This window comes from Mangifera indica, chromosome 16, assembly GCF_011075055.1.
Source record: "Mangifera indica cultivar Alphonso chromosome 16, CATAS_Mindica_2.1, whole genome shotgun sequence".
NCBI classification, from domain to species: Eukaryota; Viridiplantae; Streptophyta; class Magnoliopsida; order Sapindales; family Anacardiaceae; genus Mangifera; species Mangifera indica.
In genome coordinates, this window is record NC_058152.1 from 963,259 (window position 1) to 989,445 (window position 26,187).

Consider the following 26,187-nt stretch of genomic DNA (forward strand, 5'->3'; position numbering starts at 1 on the left):
GGAAGAATGAAATCCATGTTTGTAAAGTACTGAGAATAGTTTTGAGAATCCTGTCAAAGGTAGAAGACAATTCATAAGGAACAAAAATTTGATGTCACATATTTAAAAAGATTACGTATAAAATAGAGCCAATGGAATAAGGTTGAGGGAAGAACAATTCAAACTCAAATTACAAGAGATGTCATTTGGAAGAGTATCACTGTATTGAGTGACCAAATAAGTGAATTTAGTTATTCATTTCCTGAAAGAAATCAAGGTCTCATTTATAATGAATTTCCCATCACTAAAATAATACCCGATAGGCAAATAACACATTGATTAACTATGTTGAACAAATTACAGAGCCAGAAATTAAATAGCTCAATATGCACAAGCGGTCATGGGCTATGCCATTCCTTGAATTGTCATCATAACGTCGAACTTATCCTCATTTTTATTGAAGCAAGAAGACACAGCAGCCTTACCAAAAACAACAGGCTTCCTTCTATTAATACCATTACCTTGATAAACTTCTTCAAGTCTACAGGCTTTAGCTACTTCCTTGACCCGATAATGAATTATTTAGTTTTATGAAATGTAGGAATTTACTACTAAGCTGGTTAAAAAGTAGTAGAAGAGCCATATCACCTAGAGTTAGGCCTGAAAGATGCATACAACAATCCCACATTGATTAAAGAGGAAACGGAACACTCGAATAGCTATTATAAAGTGACGTTTTAGCTTCATTCACACTCACGCAGCCGTGCAATGAGAATAGAGCAAATTATTCTTTTACCTTTTACAATAGAATACTGTGTGCTTGCCGCAGACAGTGGCATACGCTTATTTTTGGAGGGTTTCCGATTACTAGAAACACCTACAGTCTCAGTCAAAGATTTTTTTAGAACAAGTGTTTTTTTGTTTGCCTTAGCAGCTGATGTTTACTATACAATTAGATTCTGCATCTGGCTTGGGGCTAACTTTTACCATTCAGCTTTCCTGGTGGCAGTGAGAGGCGTAGTTGGGGACACTGATGCCTTACAGAGAATAAAGATGGCGGAGGATTGATGGATATGGATGGTGGGGTTGATTAGCAGGAGCTGGATGATACTGCGGTGGAGAAGACTGCTTAGAAGCAGACCCACTACACATTGGGTAATGAATCATTTGTCTTCCCTATTGATATTTCACCACAGGCTGGAAAGAAACTGGAATGTGCACATGCTTCATGCTCAAGAACTGCCTGTTTCCAAGCGGTCATGCATATTGGGTTTTCATCAGTTGACAGGGGTCCCTTTTTTCATCAACTGGGCTGTAAGTAGGTGCAGTCTTTTTCTACTGCGGCATCATCATATTCTTTTCATCAAGTGGGCGAAAGTGACACTTATAGAGGACAAAGAAAGAGAGGACGAACTGAGTTTATTGATTTGATCCAATAAAACGAGAAAATTCAACCATGATTGTAATTGGAAAACTAAACCCCTTATTTATACTTGAGCTGAGCTCCTAATCTCATACTCAGCACCAAAGAAATTTCCATGAGAGTTGATTGAGAAATTTTATTTTTAAATCAAATGCAAGAAATTAGGGATTTTGGTTGATTGGAGATTTATCCGTAAATCAAATACAAGACATTAGGGATTTCGACTTTGTCAGAATTCCCTAAAACAGATCCAACAAATGGATATGCAGAAAACTTGATGCCCATCACTCCAGGATTAAAATTCTTTGCTTTAGAAGAAACTCAATGTTATAAAAACTTTGTGAATCTCTAAAGCACATGTTTTCAGCCATCTTATAGAAGAAAATCTAACTACAAGTAATGAATTTTTAGTTGTTGGAAAGCATAAATCTGTCAACATTACCAGGAAATTCACTATGCAGTCTCAGTCATAAATATGTTTAGCCTCAGAAATTAATACATTTTTTAGAGCAACAGAGATAGAAAACATTACACATAAGGCTGAGACAAAATGCTCAATAAATTTTGAATTAAAATTCCAGCAACAGTTGCTCTAATTCCTCCCAGAGACAAGCCGAATCACTACTCAACCCAAGTTGGCCTAGGCCAGAAGATTTTAGAATAGCCTGGAATAGCAGAGAGACTTTCAACTCTACCATCCTTCATGTCAAAAATCCAAGCATCTGTTCCAGGGCAACGATGACGACGTTTGAAATAAACACTGTTCCCTTTGCATCCGGGAAACTCTTTAGCCGAGAGAAAAAATGAACAATCATAGCCAAAAAAAAACACTGAATCCTCCAATCCATCCCTCACTTGAACCCACTCACATTTCTCTTCATCAAGCTTATAGACCTTAAATTCAATCTGTTTAACTGGCCATTGCCGTCCCTTAATAATCAGAAACAAACCCTGAGAGGACTTCGCTAAAAAGGACCGAACCGGAAAACGTTCAATCTGCAGAGGTATAGAAACTTGAGATACGGTTAAAGACTTCGAGTCCACAGTTACAGCAACACCAGTGGACTTCAAAGCATAGAACTTTTCATTATGGTAAATTATATCAAGAAAGTAATCAAAGCCAATGTCTATTTCAGTCCATTTCTTGTCTACATTTCTCCACACTAGTGCCATTCCTCGAATTATCGTCATAACAGCAAACCCATCATCAATCTTATCGAAGCTTGAAGACGCAACAGCCTTACTGAAAACATTAGGCCTCCTTCTATTGAAACCATTACCATGATAAACTTGTTCAAGTCTATAGACTTTAGCCACTTCCTTGATCTGATAATCCAACAAATTTAAAGACCATGGTAACTTTTCTAACTTGGGTACCTTCTTGAATCTTAGACGATATCTAGTCAGTGGATCTTCAAATCGAACTTTGCCAGAGTTCAAGTCTTCACATTTTACCAACCATGTATTTGCAATTTCGTGTGAATCGGAGCAACTGGGAAGGGGTCTGATAGCGTAATAAGTGAACTCGGCCAGCACCAAGTGTCCTTGATGACGAACTGAAAGTGATGGTATGGAAAATTTAAGGTTATTGTGGGGAGAGAGAGTTTTTGGTGGAGTAGGAATGGAGGAGCGAAATGAACTACAAACAGCACGAAAACGAAGTGTGTCAATGCGCGTGGGGAGACGTTCTGCGATGGAGGCGAGAAGGTGCTCAGGAAGACTGGACCAATCAGGGGTAGTGGTCTCCATTCTTGGCAAAATCTGGTGACTTCCGAGATACAACCGCAGATACAAGGGTTGAATTAACGACCAGTGGAATACTTGCCCTGGAAGCCAAGCAAAGCAAAATACCAAAAATTAATGCTGGATCTTGATTTAATATTCAAGAGAATTTTATTCATAACAAAAATATGGAAGTTAAAATCTTGTATGCTTCTATTGATCTCATACGTTCCTATTCAAAGAAATTAAAAGAAAAAAAAATTGCCAAATATCCAGCATAATAAATTTGTAATCAGCTTTATCCAGTATCACAATACTATATGTAATTAAACCAATTACAATACATAAACAAAATTTCACCAGGATTTCTCGAAGAAAACTTACCCGAATACGTTCTAACGTAGGATCAGAGTAGTTAGGGTTATGATATCATTCACAAGAACACGATTATGAATGCAATGTTTCTTGAGAAAAACTCAATTGAAATTTATTGATGATATGATGAATTGATTAATTTATGAATTGAATTACAAAATTCATGCCTTTATATAAATTTATTTTCTTAACTAGACTAGGAAAACTTATAAAATTAGGAAAACCTATTTATCCTAGTTTAAGTAGAATTAGTAATGTTAATTAATTTCAAATTTTAAGGTATTATGATTATAAGAAATAATATTAACAAATTTTTAACTAAAGTTTAGTTTTCCTAAATAAATAAAACCCTGACCGGATAGGAATTTGACTTAATAATTAATCTTATGAAAATAAGAATTTGACTTTAAATTAAATATTTAGTGCCATTAAGAAAATTAAATTAAACTAAACTCTTCACAACTAGAATATTTGACTCTACATGGTTGTCACCACATGCCATATAAACAAGTCGGATCACTTTATCATATCACTATGTTATGCTAAACATATTATCACATCATTTTTAGTTTCCAGGTAATCTATCTATCTACTTTTTTGTCTTTCTCTCGTTAATCTTCTTTTGACCTATTTTCATTCCATATTTTAGGCTATTTTTCTTACACAAATTGAATGTCTTGGTCCCCATCAAGTACCCTTACTCATTTTACATGTATAGCGCTATTAGTACACCAGCCTCTGCAATTATGCTGCAAATGAAGAACACATGGATTCCTATTTTTCATCATCAACTGGGCTGTAAGTTTGGTGCAGTCTTTTTCTACAGCAGCATCATCAGATTATTTTCTTCAAAAATCACAGCACTACACTGGTTGATGGCATAATGTGGCTGTAAGAAATGCTTCAGCTAAACTAGAACAGGTAAACTTCATTGTAAGATTCTAGATTACTGCGAGCAAAATTAGCCTTCTAGCCTTGAGTCTTTGGAAAGCTGATGAAGTTGAGAAAACTAGTCGTATAATCATCAAAACGAAAACAGATCAATGTGCTTCAAGTCATTGGAAAGTAATTGCCTTGAGAGTCTTTTCCAGGGTGACGATGAGTCACTTCAAAGGGACCATGTTTGAAACAAACAGAATTCCCTTAGACCCTGCAAAAATAATTCAGTTGGTTCAAGTTGCCATTGCCAGCTCTTGATCGTCAAAAACAAATCCTGAGAAGAGTACTAAATATAACCAATTTCAGAAAATGGTCCAACATTTTTATTAATAACGGGTTTAACCTGTTTTGGGTGAAATTGTTGAACTCCGATTTAGATTGGATATTCATTACTTTATGAAACCTTTTAATTTATTTTTCTTTTGAATGTGAGACTTATCAACAGTCCCCTTGCGTGTAATTAGTTACCAGTTGACACTTGTCATACATGAGATGGGCATCTAAACTTGGTGTGACTCTTCTTAGCTTAGCTCAAAATATTGTCTAGCTATTCTTGTCTAGTTTATGAGTTTACCTAGGTTTTAACCCAAGGATTTTATTTCTTTCAATTCAGCCCGTCATGCTCAAACGGATGGACTCAACCCAAAACACAATTTGGCTCTTTTTGGTTAGCTCATCTAAGCATGGATTTGACTTTTCTCAGTTTATCCAAAAATAAGATCTAACTTTTCTTGACTAGTTTGTGAATCCATCGAGTTTTAACCCATGGATGTGGTTTTTTTCAGCTTGATTCACCAAACTCAAAACGGGAAAATTTTCAAATCGTCATTCTTCTTTCAAGTTTTATACAGATCCAAATGCAACCTCTAAGCAGTAAACTAATAATTTCAACAACAAAATCATCATTCAGAAGAATATAAGAACCAGCTATAGCAATTTAACATCTCAAATGAACTAGTTGACACATGAAGAATGAACTACACTTACTATGAAACACTGCAACAAAGAGATAAACTTCTTATAGAATGAAAAGAGTAGGATGAAATGTGAACTACAATGCTTTGAAAGACGTTTGAGCTTCTTTTAAAAGTATAAATATCTTATAAAAGAAATTCTTATCACAAATGATGAATTAATAGTTATCGAAAAATATGAATCTGCCCTGAGACAGAACAGCGTAAAAATTCCCAAACAAGGTGAGTCCAACATTCCCAGGAAATTCACCATGCAGTCTCAGTCATCCAGGAGACAAGCTGAATCACTAATCGACCCAGGATGGCCTAGGGCAGAAGATTTTAGAATAGCCCGGAAAATCTGAGAGACCTCCAACTGTACTGTCCTTCAAGTTAAAAATCCCACCATCAGTTCCAGGGTGACAATCATTAACTTCAAAGGGACCATGTTTGAAATAAACACTATTCCCTTTGCATCCCGGAAACCGTTTAGCCGAAAGACAGAATGAACAATCATCGCCAACAAAAAACACTGAATCCTCCAATCCATCCATCACCTGAACCCACCCACATTTCTGTTCATCAAGTTTATAAACCTTGAATTCAATTGGTTTAACTCGCCATTGCCATCTCTTGATAATCAGAAACAAACCCTGAGAGGACTTTACTAAATAGGACCAATCCCAGAAACGATCAATCTGCAGGGGAACAGAAACTTGAGATACAGTCAAAGACTTGGACTCCACAGTTACAGCAACACCAGAGGACATCAAAGCATAGAACTTCTCATTATGGTAAATTATATCAAGAAAGTAATCAAAACCAATATCTAATTTGGTCCATTTCTTGTCTACATTTCTCCACACTAGTGCCATTCCTTGAATTATCGTCATAATGGCGAACCCATCATCAATCTTATCGAAGCTTGAAGACACAGCAGCCTTATTGAAAACAATAGGCTTCCTTCTATTAATACCTTTACCTTGATAAACTTGTTCAACTCTATAGGCTTTAGCCACTTCCTTGATCTGATAATCCAACAAGTTCAAATACCGTGGTAACTTTTCTGACTCGGGTACCTTGTTGGACAAGTTTCCCAGACGATGTCTAGATAGAGGATCCTCAAATCGAACTTTGCCAGAGTTCAACTCTTCACATTTGACCAACCATGTATTTGTATTTTGGTGTGGATTGGAGCTACTGGGTAGGGGTTTGATCTCGTAATAAGTGAACTCGGCGAGCACCAAGTGTCCGCGACGGCCTGGAAGTGACGGCATGGATAATTTAAGGCCCTTGTGCGGAGATAGAGTTTTTTGCGGAGGAGGAATGGAGGAGCGAAATGAACCACAAACAGCACGGAAACGAAGTGTGTCAATGCTCGTGGGGAGACGTTTTGCGATGAAGGCGAGAAGGTGGTCTGGAAGACTGGACCAATCAGGGGTAGTGGTCTCCATTCTCGGCAAAATCTGGTGACTTCTGAGATACAACAGCAGATAGAGGAGTTGAATTAATGAGCAGAGCAATTCAGATGTCAAACTTTCACATGGGAAGATTATACTTGCCGTGGAAGCCAAGCAAAGCAAAATACCAAAAATTAATGTTGGATCTTGATTTTAATTTTCAAGAGAAAATTTTATTTATAATAAAAATACGAAAGTTAAAATATTGCATGGTTCCATTGACCTCATATGTTCTTATTCCAAAAAAAAAAAAAAAAAAAAAAAGAGGTGTCAAATATCCATCATAATAAATTTTCACGGGGTATTGATACAAGACAAACGTAATTGGGATTATGATACTGTTAAAAAGATGATTGAGGAACAATGCTTAAGAGTGTAATGTTTCTCGAGAAAAATTCAATTGAAATTTAGTGACAATTTGATAAATTGATTGATTTATTAATTAGTTACAAAATTCAAGTTTTTATATAGATTTATATTTTTAGTTAGACTAGAAAAATTTATTCATACTAGTTTGAATTAAATTAGGAATATTAAAAAATAATATTGATAGATTTTTAACTGAAATTCACCTAAACAAATAATTATAATTAACTCTTTATTTATTAAATCAAAATATGACTTTTTAAAGGCTTAATAATTATCCCATAATAATATAAATTTGACTTTAAATTAAATACTTAATACTATTAACTAATTTAAATTAAATTAAACTTTTCACGAGTAAGAAATTTGACTCCATATATTTTATCACTTAAACATACCATTACATGCCACATAACAAGTCATATCACATTAAACAAGTTGTCATACATATCATTTACTTGTCTTCTCTTTTGTTTTTATTTGATTTTTTTAATGTTTTCGTTATTTTTTTTTACCTTTGTTTATTTTATATTATAATTTTGTATTTTTTACACTAGTTGAATGTTTTGGTCTCCATTAAGTACCCTTAATCACTTTACATGTGTAGCTGCACTTGGTACACCAGCCTCTGCAATTAAGCTGCAAATGAAGAAAACTGGAAATAGGGAACTTTAAATCAAACAAATGAGTTGAAGAATGAAATCCATGTTTGTAAAAAGCTGTGAATAGTGTTGAGAATCCTGTCAAGAGTAGAAGGCAATTCATAAGAAATTTTTTGTCAGATGCCCAGAAAGAGAACATATAAAAAAAAGCCAAAGGAATGAGGTTGAAGGAAGAATTATTTAAACTTAGATTACAAGAGATGTCATTTGGATAAGCATCACTGTATTGTGTGACCAAATAAGTAATTTTAGTTATGTCCACAGTAATGATAAAATCATAGTTTCTACCGAATGATACAAAGAGTTGAAAAAAGTCAACAAGCATCCTCCACGAGAAGGAGTTGATTACGAGTGAAGTCAAGCTCAAGACTGACTTAAGATCAATTCAGACTCATGATGCCTAACTCAAGCTCATACAAGCTGGTGTAAAATATCTCTGGAAAGTTGTTGATTGATTGAATAGTGCTACTAATGAAATAAACAATATTATAAAAAAAAATGGTTGGAGGTCCAATTGGAGTTTCGCTCAGATGAACTGGGCCACCTCAGTTCGAATTCACCCTATTATGGGAGGAAATTTCATACTGGTGCAGAAGGGGCCTCCAAGCAGTAACCCTGTAATTTCATCAACAAAATCATTTGCCAGAAGAATAAAATAACACATCAATTGAACAATTTGAACTTGTCAACATGAGCTACGAACAACACTTGGTTCAAGTCACTGAAACACACAGCTGTTAAATGAACAAAACTTATTTTAAAAGAGTTATGTGCTACACTGGGTTCAAGGCACTGCAACAGAAAGCTGTTAAATCTACACAACTTTTTTTATAAAGAAAAAAATTGGGATTTATAAATGAACTAAACCATATTTAAAAGATGCTTAAGCTTATTTTAAAATGATAGATGTCCTTAAATTCCGAGAGGATTATGCATAACATAAAAAACTATGAACTTGAAGCTTTCTCGTGCCCAAAAATGATGATTTTCCTCGAGGATGAGCACCGTCAAATGGAGATGGCAATGAATACAACTTAATGGCACTGGCTGAAATAAAAAGTTATCCGAAATTAGCTCTAGATAACTGTAAAGAATTCCTGCAAATGGAGAACTTTTCAAGCATAGAACATTGCACAAAACCCACTTGAACAGCCAGAGTGTTGAAAGAGAAGGAAAAATTTACGTTAGTTAGGAGGAGGAGGACGACGAAGAGCCAACGTCAGCCCTGTTACCACCACCCAACACCCACGTCGGTGGAGGCCAGAAAATCGGCGGCAGAGCAACAGTATTATCCCTCAAGGAATATAAATTGGCATTCATTCCAGGGTAAATTTCTTTAGGCTTGAGGAAATTTTCGCAAGTAGACGGTATTTTCAGTCAATGTCAAGAACTCCTTCGCCGAAACAGAGAAAGAAAAATCGTCACCCAGTAAAAAAACTCCGTCACCGACGCCGTCCTTCACCGGAACCCAGTCGTTATCTAGACCGTTCTGCTCATAAACATGGAAAGTTAAAAGAACACTGCCACTTTTGAAATCCCAAAACGTATTCACAAGAAACAGATCCTCAGACCACTCCACGAAAAAATGTCGACCCCTGGAGCCCTTCATGTGCGTAACTTGAACAATTTCAAGAGTTTCAGCATCGAAAACCAAAGTAGGACCTGATAAACCCTGAGCGAAGAATCTGTTATTGTGGTAAATACCATCCACAATATCATGCACATCAATGTCTAATGCCGCCAATTCTTCATCCCCATCCTTCCGCCCCACCAGTTTCCCTCGATTATCATCGTCGCCGGCACGGAAGATATCTGGGCTCTCATTGTGAATCGCCAAGAACGAAAATTTATCAGCAGATTTGGAAACAGCAACTTTAGAGAAGACGGTGGTTTCCCTTTGGAAAAGCTTACTCAGATGGACTCTACTGGTATTATTTTTACCAGAAGTGGCAAGCCGGTAGCCTTTGGCTATCTCCCTGACACGGTAATTTAACAGGTTAATAGTTCTGGGCAAGTCGTTGGGCAATTTACGATAACGGAATCCGCGGTGAGGGTCCTTCAACCGGCAGTGCCTGCTTTTTTCCTCTCAATATTAACGAACCACGTTTGAGAGGTTTCGTTTGAGCTGGAAACAGGGTTAAGGAGTGGCTCAAGAGCGAAAATGGTTGACTCTGTGAGTAAAAAATGGTCAATGCGACCACAGCTGACACCGTGGTCGGTGTAAAAGGGGAAGGAGATGTTTTGAACTTTGATTGGAATAATGGTTTTGATAGGAGAAGGGATTGCCATTTGGAATGTTTTGCAAACCGAGCGAAACCGGAGATGATCATCGAACGTCTCGAGCGTTTCTCCGATCTTGGACAAAATTTGAAGCGGTAACGAAGTCCAGTTGGGCTTCGTCCAATGGCTCCTTTCCTCATCCGTCGTTGGAGGAAGAAGAGAGCTGAGTATAGCAAAGAACACTGTACAATCTAGAAGAAGAGAAATGGATTGATATAGAGGAGAGCGAAGGATAAGTTTGGAATGAAAAACAGTGAGACACAGAGTGTTTTGATAGTCTGTAAGAACATATCGGCAATGAAAGCTAGCCATCTCCGGATTTCATAGCTTTGCAGGGTTAAACGCTGATCAGAAATTTTGACGGAAAAGAAAAGTAAGGCCCCTGGAGATGTGTGTCTTTGGATTTGAACAAAGAAAAATTCTAACCCACAACGAAACAAAAATACAAATAGCAGTCCAAGGGAAGCTGGACTGACAAAAGGTGGAATGTTCAAGCATGAGAGAATGGGTTTGAAATTGACAAACTCTTTACTTAGTAACCAAAGATGCTCAAGTATGAGAACATAAGTTGACTGACAATATTTTAAAATCAAAATTTTAATTTATATGATGTAAAAGTTGTAAATCGATCATTAAACCTAAGATTCTTTTTATTTAGTAAGATTAGTGTTTATCCTTTAATGAATAATACGATTCAAGTAAGGTTTTTCTGGGAATCAAGAAGAATTATTATGGAGATTAGACTAGGAGGGTAGAAAATGAAGGTGTACTCCACCTCAAGATCAAGCAGCATATAATGCTTAATTAAATTGAATCTATCTGCACAAGGGAATCTATCCAGAAGATTACAGCTTGATACAATTGCCAGGTTAATTTCCTCCACATAATAATTTCAAAAAGAACTGAAGTGCTTTAAGTTCAAGATAATATTGTTGGAATTTGGATGCTCCACAAGCTCAGGCAATCAAATCAACATGACATCATACTGTTAATAAGTAGAATCCATATATGGCTAAATTTTTGTTAACAGCAGGCAGACATTCATAATCCTTCAACAAAGTTCTATAAGAACCTGTAAAAATTCTTTTTCCACTGGTGCATAAATCTCTAATGAAGGAAACGCAGAAGGGGTAGGGCATAAAGTACAAGATTTTGTAGTTAACAAAACCCAGCAACATGTTATGCCTATTTTTACACACTGCATCTGCAAAAGATGAATTGTGTTGTTACACATGTCCCCTTTGCAGTGACATGCATTATATTCAAGTTTAACCATACATTATGTTCCATAATCACTACATTAAGTAAGTTAAGAGTTTGATTTTAATATATTGTTAATAAATTTCAAACCCATGCTCTCTTGTTTAGACATCTCCCACAGTTGCAATTTAGGCCATCTTCGGACAGAGGTAATGCATTATCATTGAAATGAAATCTCATAATTGAAGCATGCAATATCGACCATACAAACAAAGAACTGGATTGAAATATTCTCCAAGAGTGGAGGTGTAACAAATGTGACACCTGCTCAGAGAATACATCAAGGACGATCCCACTGAAACCTTATCAGGCCTAACTATATGACACTGACCTTAAAGAGAAGCACCTGACACTAAATAAAATTGGAATCTGATATACAGAGGATCGATATTACAACTTATTAGTCTTGATAAACATAAATTTGCTTTGCCTGGTAATCTCACATTTCAAACCTGTCAACATAAAGCACAGAATCAGTAAGGATCAAGGCCATATGAATACGGCTCTCAAACGGTTAAGATTGATTCTCAATGCTCCGTGCTGAGCGAGACAACTTCTTCAACCAAGTTGGTGGAGGCCAGAAGATCTTAGAGAACCTGGGGAAGGAGAAGAGCCGGTGAACAATATTAATCTTTATAATTATACAATTAACTACAAATATGATAAATTGGGCAAGTATTGATGGCTGATGAAGAAAGAAAGCTAAATAGCATTAGTCTCAGTTAACAAACAAGGATAAAAATTTTCCAAATTACGATATCAAAACTGTGTCAGAAATTTCGGCATGCAGGTTTTAAAGAAATTGGATAATTCAGTCTGAAGAAACTACATGAAGACGATGACTCCATAACTGTCCCGTTCTGTGCCTGTGGTCCAATCGGGGAGTGGCTATAGACGGTTGAATTCAAACCCTAACCCTGAACCTAGAAGAAGAAGAAGATAATAACTAAGGATTGGTCTGCTCGTGGCTCGAGGATTGAGTGACTGATGGAGCTTAATGGTTGCTTGCTGGAGGAGTAATAACTAATAACCCACGTTGTTTTTAGAATATCATGACCAACTTGAGCTACCATCAGACAAGACGATGCCATTTCCAATGTTTCTGAATAGACAATGTACGCTGAGATTGCTTGCTGCATGAGCAAAAGCCAACTTTTCCGATAATCGACCTTTTTGGCATTTAACTCGTTGCTAAACTGTCTTCCAGAGGTAGTTGAGTTAAAAAAAAAAAGGAAGGGGGATGTCCCAATAATTGAGCAAGACTTGGAAAAGGGGCGTAACTCCGTGGTGATATTAGCTTTACCATATTAAAATTATACTCTTAACTAATTTGGACCAGTGTCCGTAAATCCATTATCTATGCAATATGATTGGTTCAGCTTAGAAAAAACGGTTTGAAAAGTTCATACTCTTACTTTAGCTGCTACCAATTATGCCATGGAAATGGCTGATTCTCTTGCTCAGATTTTTCGGGGTTTTGTTAAAATGCTGTTGGAGATCAATTATGGGCCAGAAGTTGGGCGGTCATCTTAGTAAGCCCAGGAACAAACCAACCGAAGGCATGGCCTAAAACAAGCCTGATCCAAAAAACCGACCTTGAAAGAGTCGCTTGCGGGGCTCTACAGTGATGGGCTGCGGTTTTGGTGAAAAAGGTATTTGTGAATGGCAGGCTTAATAAAATGTTTTAGTCAAGACCTGTTTAATATTATTATATCGTAATTGTGCTTGAAATTAGATTTAAAAATTTAAAAAAAAATTCATGACCATATATGTATATACACGATTACATGAATTACATAAAACTAAATCCCTCATCCCTACACTATTCATTCTATCTCCCAATCACAAGACCTAGCCTTCAAAATCCTCTCGCGATCAACTCCACGACAAATTCTAGTTGTCTATACCTTTGTTGAATCCTTTCTATACTCTCACTCTTTTAGTCAGTCCTGCTATTACTTACCCCTCACCTTTTCGACTCTTATCCTCATATTATTCAATTTCACTAATAACCCTGACTTTGCCTTTGTAATCTAACGTATGGATTAATGTCATCTTCTCATCTAACTGATTGCAGTAAGTTAATTGTTATTATTTTTTCTAAAATTCCACTTTTTATGCAAAATGACTTTCTTATTTTCTCTTGTAATGGTTTCCATTAATGAAATTGATTGACGGGTTAACAAATAGATTTCTCATTTCATATAAGTTCAAGTGGGAAATACATGCGGCCTTGTGTGAAAGAGAATTTAGATATAATTAGGTATTAGGATTGTTTTTATTTAAATTTTATTGATGACTTTACCTCATTTTCATCTGGTTTTATTCAATGTAAAAAAATTAGTTTTTTCTTTTGATAATGAGTAACTTTATCTTAGTCGGATTGTCTAATAATTGACTCTATAACTATTAAATTAGATAAGTCAAAGTTACAAATATAAGCTAATGAATCGCAAATCAATGAAGAATCAAAGTATGAAGAATATTAGATTACAGAGCTACTCTGAGGCTTTACTTTCATCTCTTTAAATGCACATCAGCCTTAAAATGGAAGTTTTCAGCTGCATATCCTCAATATCTTTAGCTTACTTTCTCTTTACATTCGTTTCGAATGAATTCACCACTCCAAGACAAACTTACGTGTACAAACAAAACATGGTAGCAGCCATTATAGACAAAAATCTGGAATTTCTAGTCAATTAACTAGAACAGTACACATTTCAGAGCTCAAAAAATTAAAAAATAAACTTGTTAAAACAGTACCCAGAATCCCTATCATATTGTTGTTGTTGTTGTTCATCTGTAACTACGAGTATTTAGAAGTGTAAAACACAAATTTCTTGACTTGTTCATGGTGAAACATAAAAAACAATTGTTTTTATCCATTGACCTTGGAGGTGGAGGCGGAGCTCAGCTTGAGCCACGGCGGTGGTGGCCAGAATAATTTAGAATAGCCTGGGAAGGCACCCAGTGGCGCAGCTGTTTGAGTCTCCAGGTCAAAAATGCCAACATTGCCACCGGGATGATGCCTGTTAACCCTGTAAAACTCATCATCCGCAAAGTAAACACAGTTGGGTTTAATCCCAGCAAAATCCTTGGTCGACATAGAGAAGGAGCAATCCTCACCGACGAACAGCGCCCGGTCCTTCAACTCATCCCCCAGCGGCAGCCACTGGCGCCTCCGCTCGTCCAGTTTGAACACAAGCAAACGGATTGGACAGGCTTCTTTATCAGCATCCATATGGCAACCACAGCATTCTTCTATCCAGAATTTTTTCACCAGGTACATCCCATCTGAAGAATTTACAAGATATTTGAACCCACTACTCCATTCCTGAAGGGGACCGGCAACTTCAAAGATATCCAAAGTTTCAGGATCCACGGTCATGGTGGCACCCCGAGTGTTCACGGCATAGAATTTGTTATCATGATAAGAAACATCTTCGAAACGAAAACCATTGTCAACAACTGCAATGTTGAGCCAATTCCGGGTTGAACATCTCCATATCCCCACTCTCCCGCCGCTAACGAGAGCCATTACGCAGAAGCCACCAAGTGGAGAGATAACAACTTTTTCAAAGTATAATATGTGCCGGGCAAAAGTTGAGGAAACCAGTTCAAGGCGGTAGGATTTAGAAATCTCTTTGACGCGATAATCAAGAAGGTTTAGCGTTTGTGGCAACTTCCTGGCCACTTGATTAACGTAAATCCTGGAAAGAGGGTCTTCAAGAATGACTTTTCCAGGCTCTGTCTCTTCCAACCTGACCAGCCAAGTGTTGGAGGTCAAATGGGCATTGTAGATCTTGTTTAGGGGCTCCAAGGCGTATATTGTCGACTCAGCAAGAACAAACTCGCCCCAAAGTTCAACGGCGACACTCAAGGGGAAGTAAATTTTGATCTTTTTGTGTGGAGAAACGGGTATTCTCGGACGTTCAGCTGACTCAAAAAACGAATTACAGACGGCGCGGAAATGGTGGGTGTCAAAGCGATCTTCCAGGTATTCAGCGATGACGCTGAGCAAGTGATTAGGAAGGTCAGAGAAGTCTGGTAAGATTGAGACTGAGTCCATTTTTAGCAAAGAAAAATGAAATGCTAAATGGAGAGAGAATGAAGAAGACGGGCCAGAAGAAGGTTCTGTCGTTGAAGAGCAGAAAGATGAAGATTTTTTTTTTATACGCCATGGGTTCTGCGCACTAGTAAATGACCATTTTAGCCTTGGAATCAAATGTCTAAAAAACCCAAATAGTTTGAAACTGCTATGTTTGGCCCCTTTCTTAACTAGGTTTTGTCACTGAATATTCAATCCAATTTTTAAAAAGGCTAGAGAGGAAAAATCTTCCAATGCAATATCTTGGTCATGTTAGATTCTGTCCATTTTGGACATAAAGTCTGTTACGATTTTGTTTTTATGTTTTACAATCTAAAATATGTCTTAAACAGTTTAAAAGTTCACATACTATTTAACCAAATTTTTTTATTTTCTAAGATATATGAGATGTTCATAGATTTAACATCTCGTTCTTGTTTTATCGACAAATACTTATAATTCGTTGATTTAATATCTTAGATTTATTGATATTTTGATAATAGATTATACAAATATAATGTTCGATTAGGTGTTTCGTAGCAATTAACATAAAAAAGTATGCCCTTTCACAAAAGTTATACTAAATTTTCTATATTCAAATAATCAGTTTGATCTCACTTTCTTTCTCAACACTTTTGGTGTAATTCTCTTAAGACAAAATTGTTTTCTCATTAATTTTCTTTCATTTTCTAGGAAATTTCTTTGTCATTGGAACTTCACAATTGGAATTCAACCAAAACATCACTTTGTAAATTGATATTTATAAATGCTATATCATGATAATGGCTATCAATATGTCTTTTTCGTTGCATCAAGTTAAAGGTAACAAATTCAAACATTTGAATATTATTCTCAGAAATAGAGGTGCAATTAATTTGATCAAATTGAGTAGTGTCTAATCAGAGTTTGATTTTATTATAGTAAGAAAAAACTCAAGCTTGTTGAGTTGGAAAGCTCGTGGCTCAAGCTCACAAAGTTTGGAAACTCTCAATTGGAGTTTGAGACAATAATGATTTATTCAAACTCGACTTAAAATTATATTTAAACCCTATATAACTAAAAAAAATTTAAATAATTTAGCTTATACAATTAACAGTTACTCTATACTTAAAATTATGAAATAAAATTTTAGAGATGTAAGTGTAAGTTTTGAAACTTTTGGAGGTTTATTGATATTTTACTTAACTCATGTGCATGTAAACTCACCAAATTGACCCACGACAATCTCAAGCTTGGCTCGTGTACAACCAACGGTCTACAATTTTTGTTTGGGATTAAAAAAAAGGCACAATTATATTAAGCTAGAGAATAATTATAGTGAGGAGATTATATATATATTTTCAACTTTACAAGTGTTGAAAAAATTTTACCAGAAGTTAGAAGTTATCCGAGATGGGTAAAGGGCCATTTGGGGTATAGGGAATTGCTTGAAATTACAAAAAAGAATAAATGGAAACGAACCATAATTTTAGTAAGAAGAAACGACAAACTGTGTGAGAAGAAAGAATTTTATAGAATTCCATTTATATAAGAAGATCGTTTGCAATTTTTATTGCATCTAATAATAAAAAAAATTATTTTATTGAAAATATTATATAAATGGATATGTATTTATATATATTATTATATGATTAGGTGTTACTATATCGTTAATTTAAAATATTTAATTATATGATAACATATATCAAATATATATTTATTTATATATTCAAAATATGTTGAATAACTATTTCCCATCCAAGTTTTGACGTGTTCTCAAAGTCATACTCGTAAGGTTTAAAAAACTCAAAATGCCACCTATGATCCAATTTCCTTTCAAAATCTTCGTTAAGGTTATGAGTAAAATTATCATTTAACAAAAAAAAATTTAAAAAACTAAAATTTTGTTATATTTGCTCTCTCAGTTTGAAAACTCACAATCCCCCCTCCAACTCAAAGTTTGAAGAATCAATATTTTTCTCTTAGGGCTTGCAACCACCGATAAATTCGATTTTTTTTTACGAAGATAAAATCGTTTTTGTTAGAGTATTTTCATTTTAGACGAAGATAATATCGTATCTGTCTAAGACAAAAATGATTATTAAAGGTCTCAAATGGTTACGTTGTTTTATATTTCATTATTTTTTAATGAATTAATATTTTTATATTTTACTTTTATTCAACATTCACCTCTTTAAGTTTTATTTTTGAATCTATTATTGTATCATCAGTTAGATATATAAATTAATCTCATATTAAATTATCAAATTAAAACTATAATTCAAAATCGAGTTATTTGATCCAGCGCGATTCAGCTGGGAGAACATTCAACCCTACCCTTCTGTTGAATTTTTCGATAAGTTGGTAAAGAGAGAGAAAATGAAGAAGAATTTACTACGGACCTTGTCTGTCACATGAAATACAGCACAGGCCACAGTGGAAGGTCAAAATAGTTAGGAGCAATTTTTGAAACTTATGTCTTCTGGGAAAGGATAAATCCATCAAAATTATTAATCTATAAAGCAATTTCCATTTATATGAAAAATGAATTGTAATACGAGTATGACTCCTCTTGCTTTTCTCTTTTATCACAAATTTGGGCTCTGCATGCATTCCATTGTTCCTGGTTTTTCAGGAAGCTAGAACACGAAAATGATCAGACTACGGACGCAGGCCTATTTATTGCCTTAACAAGCAAAAGTTGATGAGCCTCAAGACTTTGTAATCCGAAAGCAGAATTCTTTTGCACTCAAAATATAATTTTTCTTCATTGCGAGCTGGGAATCTTTCTCTTTTCCTTCTCTATTTTCTGGTTTCTCTTTTATCGTGATTCTGGGTTCTGCATGTTTTCTGGTTTTTGAGGAATCAAGAACAGCGAAACCAGAAGAGAAATGCAGCAGGGCTATTGATTGCCATAATGGGGAAAAGTGGATTAGGATGAATACTATGTCAACTTAAAGGGGAATTCCTTTTGACAAATTCATGTTCAAATTTCAATTTTTTCTTTTCTTGTTTATTGTAAGATCACCATTCTGGTTTCGAGGCAACTGGGTTTGGGTAATTTGGTATTATGCTGGGAATCTTTCTATTTAAATTTTGCTTTATTTTTTGGTTTATTCTGCTTTTGATAGTCTTAATAATGAAAATCCATAGTTTTGATGGAATTGATAAGAAAAATCATTCTGTACAGCACTAGAGGAATTTTCATTTGTTCTTGTATGTTCCATTCAAAGAAACAAAATAATAATTCACAATCTTTTACATTGGTTCATGATTTATGAAATTCTGAATTATCTAATACAATAATTACAGGTCTAATCATTATACGCAAGTTTACTTATCTGACCAAATTCCCCGTATACAAAAAATTCACAACTTTTTTAATGCTAGATAACAATTTTTCACCGAAAATTTGCCTCAACAAAATTTTTCACCCATAGCTAAGATTTATATGCTAGTTTCACAGGTCCAAGTAGAAAGGTATTTTTGCTATTTATGGGTAAGAAAATGTCAAGGAGACAATCCTTGACTAGAAAAATGTCGAATGATCCTTAAAATATACAAAAGTTTTTAATCTTTAAAATGGGAAAATAAGTTGAGTTGGAAAATAAAACAAAAACTTGAAATGTTGAGAGTTTTTTGCCTGGGAAAAATGATTGAATAAGTGGAGAAAATGAAATATTCTTGTAAACCCAATATAAAAAATAACATTTCAGCAAAAATTTGTCAGCTGAAGCACCAATAATAAGCAATAAATCACCACCAATTCACTGCAATAATATGTGGTTCTAAATTATTAGGAGATTTATTTTGCTATATGGAAAAAAAGAAAGAATTCTGAATTCTCTTTACATCAGATAATATTGGAGTCTGAACTGGTGCTGGTTTACGAGGAACCAAGAACACCACAATCAGAGGAAAGCTGCAGTGCAGGCCTATTTATTTTCTTAACCGGGAAATATAGATTAGCCTGAAGACTCTGAACCCAGAGCTAAATTCTTTTTGCAATCAAATCAGGTTTTTCTGAGGTCACCGTTGTGATTTTCTGGCATCTGAACCCAGGTTAACCTACATGGGAATCTTTTCCTCGCGCTCTCTCTTTCCTTATTTTTTTATTTTTTTATCTCAGCTCGGATTATTATTCAACTCGGCTCAAATCCTTTCACTTCGTTAGTGTTGTTGCATCGAAATTTGTTTCATCGATGATTCTATTTTTTCTTCAACAATTCTTTTGAGTTCGATTGATTTTTCTTTTTTGATAATTTTTCTTATTTATTCATTGATATTATTTTCAATTTAAGATAGGTTTGGGGAACAAAAAAATTCAAGAATTCTACCTTTTATCATTCGAGTGTTCTCAATGAGGGTCTTAATTTGACATAATTGTAAACGTCATCTCTATTAGTAAAAGTAGATTTGAGTCGCATCAAACCTAAATAACGGCCAACTCAAGTTTGGATTGTTCGATTGATAAACTATATTGTCAGAAAAGTAAAACAAAAGTTGTTAGATAAAAATCACAAAAATTGTTAGAAAAGATGATGAAAAATCATCGAAAGGAAGAATTATTCAAATTTAAAAGAATCATTGAAGAAAAAACAAAAGAATTGTTAAAGGAAAAAAAGAAAAAAGAATTGTTAATGATATGAGCTCTGTTTTGATAACGTTGACAATGCAAGAGAGTTTGAATCTAGCCAAATAGTAATATAAACTCAAACAGCTAAGATCAGATCAAATCTACTCGTATTCATTATAATATGTCTAAAGTTAAATTTGAATTTTGTAGATACATAAAAAAAAATTGAAGTGGATATCTTAAGTAGGTAAAACTTTAAATCATTCATCATTTTTTATATTCTTTCATTAATTCAGAAACCATGAGAATAAAGATGAAAGACAGCTTCATGCCAACGGTAGGCAGATTGAATCAAGTAGTAAAATAAAAGCTGTCTTATGATTCATCACCAACAATGCATTCAAACACATAAATAAAAAACATGTCATTTGAATATAGAGGCTTCTTCTTTTCTTTATATATGTTAATTGGGTGGAGATGGAAGATGGAACTTGTCTTTACTTCTGGTATAGATTTGAACCATTTTTAGATTTATGACCTTTTTTTTATTATTCTTGATATATTCAATAATCTTCTTTAATATAGTTCATATCTTTCATAAGAAATATCATATTTTTTTAAGGGCTAGTGTCTCTTATAGTTAGGTAGCTTATAGACAAACTTGTCATTTATCATTATGTGTAATAGATGACTCTAACAAACGTGACTAACTACAAAAATAACAACTCTCATCTTTGTTTATGGATAGACATTCCTCATTTAAAGAATGCAATTTATTAGTTAATATTTTTTTAGTGTCGTATACGATAGAAAGTAAAAACTTTTTATTTTATTAACTCCAGATTAAAATCGTAACATTTTTCTTTCAGTGTCTTAAGTGAGATGAGTAACTCTCGTAAAATCTATCAACTCTCTTAAGAATTTTTGGTCCTAAATCAATCATTTTCAAGACATTTATTTTGAAATTTTTATTCATATTTTATTGAAGTATTCCCTTAAAGTGATTAATACCACAAGTGTGGATGCTGACTCTTAAACAACAAGCCAAACCATGTTGAAGAAATACTTTGTCCGACCATTACTTTATTCATTCAATAAAACTATGTGTACCCACTTTGGATACACAAATGTATACACATTTATATGTATCATCATGTGATTGAATGATTTTGAATTAAGAATAAAATAATAACCAATTATATGATGACACATATGAATGTGTATACATTTGTGTACCCAAAGTGGGTACACATAGTATTGCTCTTATTCATTTATTTCACATTGTAATGAATAATAGAGTTAATTGTCTAATAACTACCGTCACTACCGTAATCTATCTTAAAATGTAACTTTTTAGTGATGAAAAATCTTATCAACAATATATTCCATAAATCAAACTAATGTAGCTAAATAAGATTACATAATTCAGCTTTTCTGAAACATGCATGTTTTATGTCACGTTGACAATTCAATAACTGAGAATATAGAAGCCTTATATTGCTTAACTGTGAGGTCAAATAGCCCCCAAAAAATGAAAATGCATTCATAATAAAAGATTAAAAAAGTCCATAATAAAGATCAAGGATTAAAAAACCTGTATTCAGGTCATCAATATTTACCAATTTAGTCAAGTACAAAACTCTATTCACCATTTTCCAGAGCTAACCATGTAGAAAAATATTAAATAACAGAAACAAGGTGTAGGTTCCTTGGATAATCATCATCACACGGAGCTAGTGAATAATGACTGAAGTGAAGGTGGTTCATGAATATTAAAGTGTAAAGTATGGTGAGGCATGCAAATTTTTTTCATTATTTTGGTAATGAAATAGAAAAGTTACTTAATCCCTAAAATAGGCAAAGGAAATGACTATGCTGTGGATGACAAAATCTGAATTATTTTTGTCTTTTGACTCCGCCTGCAATCCATTCATTACGTCAAGACAATAATATTCCATTTGAATGTAAATCATGAATTTTCAATTACTAACTCTGCCATTGTTCGTTCTAATTAGGTTAGAGACAACGTGTTTTTTATGTTAGAATTAATGACCACTTCGATTATAAGGTGCGATGCATATGGGATCCTATTTTTTGGTCAATAGGTGGGGGATATAGAACAATACCCTAAATCCATAAGCGGCTTAGGCTTAACTTATGAAGAACTGCTTTAAAATTTGTCTTCCGTGTACAAATTTTAGTATGTTTTTTTTTCTTCAGAATAAAAATCCTAGCATATAGACATATTATTCTTTTGTATTTTCTTGTATGAATGAGATATCACTTCATTAACATATGCATTCATTGTGAAGAGAAATGAGAAAATATTAAAATAATATTGACGTTGCTACATGTAACCTTGTGTTTTCTTCGTTTTCTTCATTTTTTGATGCTTTTATCGGTCTATAATTCCCTGGTATACTTCAATCTCTTTCTTAATATGGTTTAATTGGTAAGGAAAATCATTTTTAAACTGCAGTTAGTATCTCATATAGGTAGTTTGCCGACAAATTTTGTCCTTTATCCCTACTTGTTTCACACAATCAAACCAATAAATTAAATATGAACACAAAATTCAGTTTACCTTTGCTGGTTTCAAGCCTAGATTGCACTCAGCACAATGGAAGGTGATTATGAGCTGCTGAATTAGCACAAATTTCTGCAGATCACGCGCATAGAAGTTGTCACAGTGATGCAAAAATGGCTATCCAATTCGCTGACCTGCAAAGATATATCCCAACATTGTAAGCTGTCTAATTGATCAGAACCATTCAAACACAACTTAAATTTTATTTGGGAGGATCATGAACATTAGTTTTTAACCTATTTTAATCACTATTTTTGTACAAATTTGCCCCTCTTTTCATATTTTGAGATCTCTTTATGAATCCTAGTTCTCTTCTTCAATATAAAGAAAAGTCATTTTTATATAGCACTTATGGACAAACTTTTCTTCCATTATTATATGTACCATACAATCGAACAAATATAATTGAACATGCATGCTTTATGGCTATGCCATGCTTATAATTTAATAACTGGGAATATGGAAGCATCTAATTACTTAATTATGGGGTAAAATACATTCAATATAAAAGATACTTTCATAATTATGAAACCAGAACCTTCTGAGGGACTGCCTGAATGGGCATCACACTATGCCCAAAATCAAACTCTGCATAATCGGTTGTTTCTAAAACTTCCATTCAGTTCACCAATATTTAACAATTTAGTCAAGTATAAAACCAAATTTCAAATGATGAGGACGATTTTCAGGGAGATTCAAATCCAGACAAGAATAGATACAAATGAACTGAAACTTTGTTGTTGCATCATCCTTTTCCAAATTTTTGAGCGAAATTGTGTAGATAATATGTTAGGGTGAAGGTATATGTTAAAAAGAAGACCAAGAAAGGAAGAATAACAAGTGGCAACCAAGCTGGAGGGGCAGAGGATAATCAGACAGGCCAGGAAAGTCTCTGAAGTCAAAAGTAGCAGGTGACCGAGGCAAGGAGCTTGTACCTGATTCTGGGAAATTTAAGTGATGAGGTAGCAAATCCTGAGTGGCAGAGAAAAGGCAAAGGAGTGGAAGAGTAGATATAGACTTGGGGGATGGAAGTATGGGGAGCCAAGTATTTTGAGGATAGCGGCTGGGAAGGGGAGAGTACAACCTCTCGAACAGCTGTGGTTGATGTATAGTTGTGTTTGGTGAAGTTACTGTACGGTTGTGTTTTTGTGAATTACTGTTCCTTGTAAATTTTGTGAATCGGTATTTTAATTAACAGACAGAGGAAATCTTCCTTTATTGTAATCAAAAGCAAGTTGAATGGAATGAAAACAAGAATCATGTTTGTTTTGTCGAATTGAATGAATTACATTGCACTGTTACATTGAAAACTATTCTGCCTGTGTTGGACTGTGTTGTGTGGTGTTGCATTTCTGGGAACTCTGCTGCCCTGGAACTGCAACCTTTTGGAGAGCTGCACCTTTCTGGGTTGAGAGTTCTTTATCCTCCAGGTCTGTACCATAGTATATTAAGTAAAGTGAATAGAAACAATAAATAAATAAATAAACAAGACCCGAAAGGTTAATAAAACTAATGAAACATTAAAACTTTTAAAGAAAAATTTCATTCATAACTTTAACCATCCAGCAAACAACACATTTGGCGAAAACATAAAATATTGAAAAAATGAGCATCCTGAGGTATCACAACAAGAGTAAACAAAAGGAAAAAATAAGTAAATCTAAGCCTACTTAAAAACATGTAATGAAAGAGAAAATTAATTTATCAATATACACAGTATTTTTTCCTTTTGTCAATGCCATATAAAAATTGATTAATTCCTAAGCTTATTCAGTGGTCCCCAATTTACACATCAATAACTAAACTAACGATGTAGCTTTGCTTTAAGAATAAGGGACAAAGAATATAAATTACAACTAAGGTTTTATTCACTGAGCCAAATCCTGAATAGAATATGGAAAATAATAACTAGACAATAAAAACAACTTATAGAAATAAATAAAAATCTCCTCCCCCTATAGGCAAGAAGAACAACCCAAATAAAGGGTTCTCTCTTATTCAAGCTAGGGAAACATTAAAATAAATACTAGAGCAATTACATTAAATACCTAGACTCTCTAGGCTGCCGGTATCACCTCTACCATGCTTTTGCCATGTAAATTTCCCATGAACTTGATTGAAAATAGGAATTTTAGTTTCTGACTTCTTCTAATTAGAAAAAAGTATCAGCAGCATGGACTTTGAAAGACTCTTGTTTAGATCAGTTCTTGTCCTGCAAAGGGACAAAAACTGCAATTGTGTTTTTATATTCTTTTCTGTATGTTGATCAACTTGCAACAAGAATAATAAACTCGATAATGCCTCAAAGTAATCATGTTTCAAAAAACGAACTTTCATCTTCTACTCTAGTTTTACAGATTTCCATGCTGTTTAGAATCATGGGCCACATTATCATTCTTGCTGCATTGTGCCATGTTGATTTTCATCTTCCTTATTATGACATGTTAAAGTTGCAGATTGACTATTAGCAAGATTTGAGTGGTATTGTACTGAGAAAAAAGAAAATCATTTTGAATTATATTCTTGTCTTCTCTTTTATTAGTGCTATCCTAATATAATTCTCTGAACTTTTTGTCTTACTTTCTGACTCCTCAACATTTATCCTTTCGCTTATGATCGATTGCATCCATAAGACAGATTCTACCAGCCAAAATTTTACTGACCTATGATCAGTGTGATAATACTCTGGCATACATCGATCTTATGACCATAGATGAATATGGTTTCCTAGACACTATAGTCTACAATCATAAAACATTAGCACAACCTCATTTATCCTAGACACTATGGCCAAATTTTTACTGACCTATGAGCAGTGTGCAGAAGATTTATTTATCTGAATTTAGGCTATTTGAGCAGTGTCATTAGTCATCTACATTTATTATTGAAGATGCTAAATATTTTTCTCATCATGGTAATATAAAACTTGATAGACATCATGCTTGCTCCGGGGTCCCTACTCCTTCAGGGCGACTTGAAATTCTCAATCTCATGCAAGCATCTCAATTCTGAGCCCACCCTTCATGCCCTGCAATGCTTCTCCAATAGATGAGATTATTGGTCAGTAAAATCAGAATTTGCTATGCATATTTGATTGTTACAGTTTCTTTTTCCCCAGTCAATTAGTACCATCATTCTTGCAAAGTTTTCTAGAAAAGACAAATATACCTGGTATTTTCAATTGTTCAGGTTATAGGGAATTTTCTAATAATAATACAATCAGAATTCAAAATAATTATAAGAGAGAAGAAAAACGCTTGCTAATTACTCAGTCGGCTCAAGCCACCCTGGAGGTGGCCAAAAGATCTTGGGATATCCATGGAAATCTCTGACTGCCCCAAGAGTATCATCCTCCAAGTCATATATTATCCCAGCATCCAATCCAGGGTGATCAGCATGAACTTCATCGAAAGCATCATCAGTAAAATAAAACCCTGCAAACTCTTTAGCTGAAATAGAGATTGAACAATGCGAACTACAGAGCAACACTCTGTCTTCCAAGTAATTCATCACCGGAAACCACACATGGTGCTCCTCCC

The 26,187-nt window shown here is 34.5% G+C and overlaps 4 protein-coding genes and 1 non-coding gene across 5 annotated transcripts; 1 reads left to right on the plus strand and 4 right to left on the minus strand.

Moving 5' to 3' along the window:
* The first annotated feature begins 738 nt into the window (after positions 1-738).
* Positions 739-856, plus strand: LOC123199832. The gene has a single exon (XR_006498438.1). It is a non-coding gene; the product is annotated as a U5 spliceosomal RNA (small nuclear RNA).
* A 1,167-nt stretch (positions 857-2,023) lies between these two features.
* On the minus strand, positions 2,024-3,151 carry LOC123199529 (F-box protein SKIP23-like). The gene has a single exon (XM_044614567.1). The coding sequence runs from the start codon at positions 3,149-3,151 to the stop codon at positions 2,024-2,026; it is 1,128 nt and encodes a 375-aa protein (XP_044470502.1).
* A 2,277-nt stretch (positions 3,152-5,428) lies between these two features.
* LOC123199818 (F-box protein SKIP23-like) lies at positions 5,429-6,883 on the minus strand. The gene has a single exon (XM_044614889.1). It carries the CDS (start codon positions 6,843-6,845, stop codon positions 5,700-5,702), a length of 1,146 nt encoding a protein of 381 aa, XP_044470824.1. The 5' UTR covers positions 6,846-6,883; the 3' UTR covers positions 5,429-5,699.
* A 2,332-nt stretch (positions 6,884-9,215) lies between these two features.
* On the minus strand, positions 9,216-10,168 carry LOC123199530. The gene is made up of 2 exons (XM_044614568.1): positions 9,981-10,168; positions 9,216-9,855 (listed from the first exon to the last, which is right to left on the minus strand). Exons 1-2 carry the CDS (start codon positions 10,166-10,168, stop codon positions 9,216-9,218), a joined length of 828 nt encoding a protein of 275 aa, XP_044470503.1.
* A 3,813-nt stretch (positions 10,169-13,981) lies between these two features.
* LOC123199723 (F-box protein SKIP23-like) lies at positions 13,982-15,541 on the minus strand. Its single transcript, XM_044614774.1, has one exon. It carries the CDS (start codon positions 15,486-15,488, stop codon positions 14,298-14,300), a length of 1,191 nt encoding a protein of 396 aa, XP_044470709.1. The 5' UTR covers positions 15,489-15,541; the 3' UTR covers positions 13,982-14,297.
* Between the last annotated feature and the right edge of the window lie 10,646 nt (positions 15,542-26,187).